General features: G+C 40.7%; 1 protein-coding gene across 3 annotated transcripts in view; it reads left to right on the top strand.

Annotated features, from left to right (window-relative positions):
* ARID4B (AT-rich interaction domain 4B) overlaps positions 1-9,723 on the top strand; it is an 85,202-nt gene that overhangs the window by 23,288 nt on the left and 52,191 nt on the right. For all 3 annotated transcript variants that reach the window (XM_068154695.1, XM_068154685.1, XM_068154676.1), the window contains exon 3: positions 6,753-6,863. In XM_068154695.1, coding sequence (XP_068010796.1) covers positions 6,753-6,863 — 111 coding nt within the window. The remainder of the gene's footprint in view (positions 1-6,752; positions 6,864-9,723) is intronic.

The raw sequence follows: 9,723 nt of genomic DNA, 5'->3' as shown, positions 1-9,723 counted from the left end.
CAGCTTTGTCCAGCTCACCAGCCTGTCCAGATCTCATTGGATGGCAGCACAGATTTCCAGTGTGTCAGCTACATTCTCTCCTTTTTTCCCCTCCTCCCCCCTGATGTTTCATATCATCAGAAAACTTGCTGAGGGTACACTCAATCCCCTCATCCAGGTCATTAATGAAGAGAATGAACAAAACTCATCCCAGTACTGCTCCCTGGGGAACACCCCTAGCCACAGCCCTAGCAGCTGGACTCTACACCACTGATCACAACTCACTGAACTCCATTGAGTCACTTACCAATCCACCTCATGGTCCAATCACCTAACCCACTTTTCTTGAATTCACCTATGAGGATGTTGTGGGAGAAAGTATCAGAAGCCTTGATGGAGTCAAGATAGATAATATCTACTACTCTCCCTTCATCTATCCATTTGGTCATGGTTCCATAGAAGGTTATCAGATTAGTCAAGCAAGATTTCCCCTTAGTGAATCCATTCTGGCTACTCTTGATAACCCTCTTCTATTTCATGTGGTTAGAGATGGCCTCCAGAATGAGTTGATCTAGCACCTTTCCAGGAATGAGGGTGAGGCTGACTGGTCTGTAGTTGCCTGGGTCTTCCTTCTTGCCCTTTTTGAAGACTGAAATGACATTGTCCCTCTTCCAGTCCTCAGGCACTTCCCCTGTTCTTCATGATCTTTTGGAAGGGATGGAGAGTGGTACAGCAACAACATCAGTGAGCTCCCTCAGCACTTGTGGATGCACTCCAACAGTCTGTGCATTTCTGCATTTTTATTCAATCCAAGCAATTTCTAACCCATTCCACACTGACCAGTGGAGAGTCTTCCTCCTTCTAGTTTTGCTCCCTTACCGTCAGTGTCTGAGGTTCCAGAGGGTGGGTTTGATCATAATGTTCCTAACTTAAAATTTGATTTGTGGGCAAAATGCTGATAACATGAAAGCATTTTCATTGAGAAATTTCAAAACTGCCCATTTTGCTTTTTCCTGAAGCCTCCAACAGTAAGAAAACCAAAAATTCAAGCCAAAATCTGATTTTCATCCAGATGAGAGTTTGGCCAAAGCACACTCTTTCTCTTGGGCTTTCCTATAATAGCTTTTTCATATGAAAAAAACCAAAATCTTCGTACTGTGTTGGAGTTTCCAGGTTCACAGAAAAATTCCCTGTTTCAGTGTTCTTGCTTCTAGGAAGTGAAAGATGGGCCAATAGATTGATTTACTCAAAGTAGTTTTTCATCTTCTGGGCTTCATTCTTTCTTTTAGACACTGCATCTGTTTCTGTGAAGTTTTGTGTCTCAGTAACATAAGGTTTGTAAAAATGTCTTAGAAGTTTGTTGTTGTTGCTCTGAAAATGAGGAATGTATTTGAAACAATCTACAAATCTGTTATTATCTGCCAGATTCTGTGTATTAAGTGTGCTATAGTAATTTTTTTTTCCCCCTGAAGATGTTTGCTCTTACTTTCAAAGCTGGGTGTTCTCCTAACCTCAGCAGGTTGAGCTGTAAGCAAAATCTTGCGCTCTCAATTACACTCAGTAATTTTGTTTACTAAGAGATTGATTTTGCAGTGTGTGGACAGCTCTCTGATGTTGGGTGGAACTTACTGCAGTTTGAAAATATGTAAGGTAATAAATTAAACACCTCAATAACTGGGGAGAAAGGGGGTTTTGTGGTTTGTTTTTTAATAGTGTCTTTGTTTCTTTTTCACTGTTATCATGAAAACAGTCCTTCAGAACTTGTCTAGACGTTGGATTTACCCTTGTTTTCCCAAAAATGGTGCTAATTTTGAAAACTGAGTCTTTTCAAGTATTCATTGCCCTAGAGGTTTCGGAAATGCTGTTGAATGATTTTGAGGTGGCTGCTAATTCTGCAGGATGGATTGGGAGTATAAGTTACTGGCTATGTGAAACTTGTGCTCTTCACTAAAAGACTGGAGGATCTGTCTGGCTTTGGATTATTGGTGAGGTGGTATTGGCGAGTTTTCCCACTAATTTGTGGGACCGAGGACATTAATTGGAGTAGTCAAGTATGTATGTGATGGTTCTTGCTAACTGGGTGCTTCCATCTTAAATTATGGAAGATGTGCAAACAATAAGAAAACAGTCTTGTGGGAAGGCAATTTCATATTACTGTAGAATGAAGTTTTGCTGCTATTCCTCTTGCTTAGTATGGGGGGGGGGGGGAAGAATTAGATGTTGAGCTTTATGCTGTTTCTTTTTTAAACTCAAGATTTATTTTGGATGTTGAGGGGGAGGGGAGAGGGTGTTCAATCTTTAATGAACTTTGAAAAGAAGCAGATGTTGAATTTCCCTTAAACTAAAACTAGTCCTTTCTCTTCAGTAGTATTGGGATTGGAATGTGTGTTTTGCTTCTTGAAAAACATTACACTAGTCTCTTGACTTGAATCTTGTAGAGCAGATAAATGCTGAGTTTTGAATGCTTAATACATACTGAAATCCAGGCTTTTAAAACCTTGTATGTTTGAGAGACAATGGGAAGGTACAGACTCAGTTTTCTCTTTGCATAGTAATCTGAAAGTAGTCCTACAGGCTTTCCTATTAAGCGTGTTTGCCGTGTTTCTAGATTGAAAGCTTAATCTTGTTTTCATGTGGTATACTTGGAACACCCTGTGTGTGGTACAGAGGAATACAGATTAGGAGATAGAAATAATATATTCATACACACTGTATTAGATGTGCTTATAGGCAGAGGACAACACAAAGCAATTCTATCAGCTGCTGTGCGGCATGACAGACTTTACAAAGGAATTTGAATATACTAATACAGCACGGTTCAAAGAGGTGTGAGGATGATTTCATGCCTCGTGGAAGGAAAATATCTAAATGTGTAGAAAACCTGGAAAACTGACCTCTTAACAGCCTTGAAAGGCATGTAAAAGCATGATGCTACCATTTTAGATTGTAGTGTTAAAATGCTTATGTAAGTAAAGAGCTCTGGTGGGGGCTGTGTTTCCTCCCTCATAGGACCAGAACTAGTAATACCGACGTAAATGTCCAAATTCAGGAGCAGTGCAGGTTGTTTTAGGATGTGGGCATCTCGCCATTTATCAGTCTTCCAAGTACTATCAGCTCGAAGGCTGGAGCAGAGCCCTTCCAGCAGCGGGCTTTGCCTGCATAAGAAAATTCAGTCCCAGAATTGGTGGAACCTGCTGACTGGTCACCTAGAGACAGCTCCTTATTTAAGTGGTCAATCAGCTTTTCAGCTGCGGCAGCCTGGACTACGTATAGAAAGTCCCGTGTGTCCACAGCAGTTGTGAATCGAGATAGCAAAAGAAGTATTCATCGTCTTTCCATTAATAAAATTAAGTAGTAGTAGGGTGGCTGCTCATTAGTTTGGATTTCCTAACGCAAAGTGCAGAACTGCAGGCAGTCCTTGTGTCCCTTCTTACTGGGCCGAGAGCCTGCCAGCAATAGCGAGTTGTTTTTGAGTGCTGACCGAGAAGGCTCTCCGGCGTAAGACGCTTCCGGGCCGCTCGGGAGGAGCTGCAGGCACAGCGACCGCCGGCGGGTTTCACGTCCGCCGGGCAGCAATACCTGTAAGGCGCCTGCAAGCCGCTCGCCGTGCCCTGCGGGCGCTCGGTGGGGCACGCAATCTGCAGCAGAGGCTTCCGGAAAGCCCTGCGTGCGGCTTTACCCGGCAATCGCCTTAAGGGGACAAATTTAGTGTACCAGCAATCCTCGCTTAATCTGCCGGGACCGCGAACAGGCGGCGGCGCTCGGTGCTGGCTCGGACAGCCAGAAACGTCTGGCAGCTTCCCGGCTCGGGCCCCTCCTCTTAAAGCGGTAGGGACAGCCCCGCGGCTGGAGATCCAGGACCCGGACAAACGCTGGGGCCCGACTGGTCTCCTGCCGTCGATATTGCGCGAAAAACAAAATCATCTGGGCTCTGTTTTCTTCTGGCAGCTTTAGCAAAGCTACAGTGTGGAACAGGCTGGCTGTATGTCGCCTGGGAGCTGCGCACACTGCTGGTAACGTTCAGCTCTCAGTAGTCAGCGCCCTGCTGCAGCGAATGCTAGGGAAGGTCTTGCCCCATTCTCTTCCCAAAGCAGCCTTTCCATTCCCCTATCTTGGCTGCGGCCCCGTACTCCCGGGGCAGCGACGCTTCGGATACGGCCCTCCACCGGTTTCCGTTTGGAGGATGGCCATCTTCTGTTGTCACTCAGCAAAGCTTGCTCCCCTTCCGGTAGCCGAGCCACAGTCATTCATTAAAACAGTGATTCTTCTTGCAAGTGCTTGGTGGTTGGGTGATTTTGATGAGGATCTTTAAATACCAGACTTCTGACAACAGTTTTAAAAAAAAAAATCCAAACCAAACCTAGAGATGACCCTCAGCCTCATGCTTCCTTCCACACAGTTCCTGGGTGAACTGTTCAGAGAGAGTAAAGAGAATTAGAGACATTCAGAGAGGAAATCTGCAGTGTATATTGAGGCTATTTTGAATGAAATTAGTTATTGATTTCATTATAAATGAATGACAACATGTGTGGTGGGCACATTTTTCAGTTTTCCCATTCAGCAAAAGTTTATTCATGGTCTTATGCTACTGAAAATATTAGTTACAAATTATGATGTGCAAGACATTATGTTCTGATATAAATGCAAGTTCAGATTACCTTGTAAAATGAAGGCTGAGACTGCAGCCCAAAGATTTGAAGACAGCAATATATAAGACTAGTAGAGTTCATTCTCAAAATGAAGTTTTAAACAACACCTGTTTTAAAAAACACCTTTTCAAATCTTACTGAATGTGTTCAGATGATACCTGCATTTTAACATATGTTTTATTTCCTGGTAATCTCTACTGAAAAATAGAAGAGACATAAAAAATGCAAATCCTGCAAAAGCATGGCAGAATTAAATAGGCAAAGATACATTCACTCTGAGTGTATGCATGTCTATTAAATGATGTAAGCACAAAGCAGGGAAAGAATAACAGGAAAAAAAATCTGAATATCTGTGTGCCTGTTTTTAATCTCTTATTTTGGTGGCATTGAATAAAACCTGCTTGAGAACAAGTGACTCATGCAGAATTGGTGCAAATTACAAAGTTGTGCCAAGGATTATCTGATATGAATGCCAGACTGATCATTACTGCTCACTTTTTTCTGTTCTGTGTTCTCTGTGGAGGGAATGAATTTCAGAATCACAGACACCTTGTTAATCTCAGTTGAGTTTTGTTAAGTCTAGAATGGGAACAAATATGTATTCGTGGATATATTACTACCAGGGTAGTACGTCCAGCTACTCTGCACGCAGTTACACACACCATGCATGCAGAGAGAAGGAGAGGGAGGGATTTATTAGCACATTCATGTTTTTTATGATCTTAAATGCAGATTGATAATAGTTTTTTAGTATGTTGAAGTGTATTCTGTTGCCTGAAAATGAGAGGTAGACTTGGGCAGAGTCAAAGTTGGTTTAGTTGGTTGGGTGGTGTTGGATGATAGGTTGGACGCAATGATCTTGAAGGCCTCTTCCAACCTGGTTTACTCTATTCTATTCTAATACTAAGTTAACACTGTAACATCTTGTGTCTCTCCACTCCAAATTTTGCAAAACTTAAATTTCTGAAATATCTTGCATTGAAGCATTCAGGTAGATACTTGCATGTCTTCACTTCTGATGTATCAGAGCTGGAAACAGCCATTTGGAATCACCTGGTGCTGAATACAAGCACCTCAATATCAAATAGTTGCTATGAGACCTGGGAAGGAGATTGCAGAAAGAGATATAAAGAGTCTGGATATGCCAGAGTTGCCCCTTGTAAGCTATAGGGGTACAGAAGTGTGATGTGGGCCTAGACAGGGACTTAGATCTTTTCCCAGCTCTCGTTTACAGCTACATGGAGGCGCACAGCACTTGGAAACATACCTCATTCCTTTTAGTTGCTACTCTTTTTGCTTTTCTTCTTCTGACTCCCATTCTATGAAGTGATAGTGAGGTGGTTCAGTTACCTAGAATCTTCTCCCCTGGATTCCACTGGTTTGGGTGAGAGAAGATGGACCTTCTTTGAAGGAATAGAGTAGAGCCTTCATGGGCTTGCTCTGCATACTAACTTGACTCATGTTCTCTTGCTACCCCAAAACCCACTTATTTCCCTTCCTTTCTGTTTCTTGTTTCCCTGCTTGGGTGTTACCTCTTCCTTTGCTGCTTGTTAACAGACCTTGTCTTTTGTATAGGCCTTTCAGCTTCACTGTACATTTGTCCTACTGCTTTTTTTCTACTGTCCTCTGCCACCTGGGCTGCTCTTCTGGTGAGCACCCACTTATATAATAATTCACTTTGTTTCATGTTGAAAAAGCAAAGAATTGTTCTACTTACTGATGAAAAATGAACCTTAATTATTTGAGGGAAGTAAACACCAGTGTCTCCATGATAGTTACCAGATTTTGAGGAAATAAAAGGAGAAGGTAGAAGACTTGGTTGGCCTTAACCATTGCAGCAGAACTGGCCATCCCATCTGCTATATCTTCACATAGTGTGGAGGTTGGAGGCTTATTGTTGCTTGTTTGACACAACTATGGTATAGGTTTATTATATTTATGATAGTCATTGTATAAACTTAGCATTGCATTCTGTGTTTCTACTTCTACTACATTTATATGCCACCAAATTAAGTTTTATTGGGCTGTTTCATGATGCTTTGTCTGCAAAAGCTGGTGCTGCTATGACAGATATATTGCCAGTGGCTAGTAATTAAAAACCAGTTGTTTTCCTGTCTGTTCCAGGCTATTGATGAGCCTCCCTATCTCACAGTGGGCACTGATGTGAGCGCAAAGTATAGAGGAGCCTTCTGTGAAGCCAAGATCAAGACAGCAAAAAGACTTGTCAAAGTCAAGGTATGTGATTTTCCCCCAAACACTTTTTTGGGGGGAGGGCAGGGAAAGTCATCACTGTTAAAAATAGCACAACATGAAACTTGTCATCTTGAGGCAGTTAAGAGGTTATCCTTTCCTTGGAGACTGGCAGTGCAGTCTTTGAAATAATAGATTATTTTTGCTGGGAGGGGTTACCCCTATGCAATTAGATGCATTGTCTTTCTTTCACTGCTTTGTCATCTGCCTGCATCCAGTATTTGTAGTCTTCAATGCTACAGGCTGACCTTAAAGTAATTGATCAAGATATGACAAACATAGCCTTACGTATGGCAGAATGTTATAAAATAAATGGCTTGAACTCCTCAGAGTAAGTTTAATATGGTTTCTTTCACTTCAGGAGCACAGGTCACTGCCATTTGGCAGTGGCAAATGCATAATGCTTCAGCAATAATCCTGCTGTCTTCCAGCAAAGACTTGGCATACTGAGTTCTACAGAACAGCAAGCTGAGGATCTTGCCTAATGCCTGTAATGACTAGTTAATGACTGAATGAATCAGCATAAGATACTTGCAGATGGGTTGCAAGAGATACATTTTAACATCCCTTGAAAATTTAAAGTGTCATTTCTAGAAATAAACCGAACAATATTTGGGCTTTTAAAAAATTATGTAGTAGGTCTACACTGCAAAATGGCTTTATGTTTCTATTTGGGTAATCTTGTCCTGAAAGCTTCTAATCTGAGAGCAGGTCCTATTTTTCTGCTCTGCCTCTTACCTTCATACACAACTATAACAGAGAGAGGATCAAAAGCACTTATGAAAAAAAAAAAATACTTGATTATTACTCTGCAACAGAGGTTTAGTGGCAGAAGACTTTTCTTACGTCTACTGTAAATCTAAATGAAAAATTGTGAATCTTGAGTGATTGTAACTTGTTGTGCTTTGAAGAGCCTTCATTATATACTGTCATGCATTGCTTGAATAAGCCCATATGCTGTGGCTGATTTTTGCCTAGAGTATGTATGAAGGAGAGAGCAGGCTATCTTGAAAAGCCCTGGTGGTAAGGACTATTGTCACTTACATGTTAATAATGTTGACTACAATAAGATGATGTTAGTCTTCAATCTGACATTTTAAAAAAAAAAAAAAAAAAGCCTTTAGAGCAAATTAGTGATCTTAATCATAACTCACAGTATCAGCTGGTCTGTGTTTTACAGCACCATGGAGTTTGAGTATGGGTGTTTAAGATGCTAAGTATCAGTGTTTAAGAATTGCATAGCTCACTGAAATCTTAACTCCTTTCAGCTCCCTACCTTTGGGGTGGCAACTTGCACATGAGGTTGTTTTTCATTGACAAATACTTTCTTATGGGTTTATTACTTGCAGTTTGGTCCCTATAGTGTTTTACAGAAAGATCTTGAAATGAAACGGAGTAGAGTTTTAGTTGTATATTTTTTGTGGAGGCTGTACCTAAAGCCTTGTGGATTCAAGTCTGCATGTGTGTCCTCACTGTTACTTGTGTAGCTTAGGACAGTTGAGGCCCAGTGCTGCTGATGTTTTGTACAGAATGTATGTGGTTGAGATGATCTCTGCCCCCCCACCCTGTGTGTGCATGTAGTAACAGTATCTTGTCTTCCCCCTGCTAGGAACATATAGTTTCTAAACTGAACACTGACCCCTTGATTTTCTCTAAAATAATCTTTTCAGCTCTTTCTACCACATGCAGGCTATCCTCAGTATTCGCTTTAACCAGTATTCCTGTAATCAGGTGTACTTTGTTGGAATTTTGGTAGTTTATCTGCTGCATTTATTTTCCACTTGTTTAACAGTTTGTTCTGACTCCATCATATTTTATGCCCTAGTCTCCTAGAACTGCTAGAGGAAAAGGAAAGTCAATTAACTTTGTAACATCAGCCTTAGTTTGAAGCTTTCATTTAAATTTTGCAACTAGATGCTCTGTTGAGAAAGGATGGCAGCATTTTTTTTTTCAATATGGAGTCTATCTTTAGGCAAATACATTTAATTGTGTCTCCTTTTACTTGCTTTCTTCTGTCAAATTTAGCTTCTTAAATAGTTTTCCATCATCAATATAATTTAATAACTTGATTCAATTTAAGGCGAGTACTATGTATTTATCATTTCAGTATTGATAGGTACTGTATTTCACAGGCTTGCGGTCTTTGGCAAGTTCTATATATGGTAAAGAATTTTACACTAATACCGTACCTACATTACAAACTTTGTCATGGAAAGCAGTAAAACTTAAGATTTGCATGGACTTGTGAAATGTGTTGAAGGCACTACAAATTTGACTAAAGGGCAAGACTTTCAGTGTTGTTAGTGTGGTAGCCTGGTTCATCATCATAGAATCTTCTGTAACTTTTCTTAGCGATTTAAGCCAGTTTATTTTGACAGCATCTCCTAAAACAGTTAGCACCATTATCCATACCCACAGAAGTTTCAGAAGAAACTGTTTTCTTTGTAGATATTTATTAAACAGAAACCAGTGAGGCATCTAATGTATAGAGCCTATGAGGACTGTCTTTTCAGGATGTCAAAGAAAAGGGAAATTCCAAATTAATCTAAACAGGTTGATAATGTGATTAACGTCTTAATCTTTTGCCTGAAACAGACAGGATCAACAATAACAAATACTGTGGGCATGAAAACCCACATGAACAAATACTGACATCACTTTAGACAGCTTCGAAAAAGGCCAGTGTTGTCACACTGAGTTTGGAGTTTGAATATTTCTGTTAACAACCATTATTTTAAGTATCTCAAGAAGCAAAACCTGGTGATATCAGAATCTTCTCCCTAAAAAGAGTCAAAACCCCAAGGCATCTTCTAAAAGAAAAAAATAAATCCAGAATACACAACAG

Source organism: Melanerpes formicivorus, unplaced genomic scaffold (assembly GCF_026170545.1).
Source record: "Melanerpes formicivorus ecotype bairdi unplaced genomic scaffold, bMelFor1.0.p_v2 SCAF_2, whole genome shotgun sequence".
In the NCBI taxonomy this organism is placed as follows: Eukaryota; Metazoa; Chordata; class Aves; order Piciformes; family Picidae; genus Melanerpes; species Melanerpes formicivorus.
This window is presented reverse-complemented; position numbering and strand designations above follow the sequence as displayed.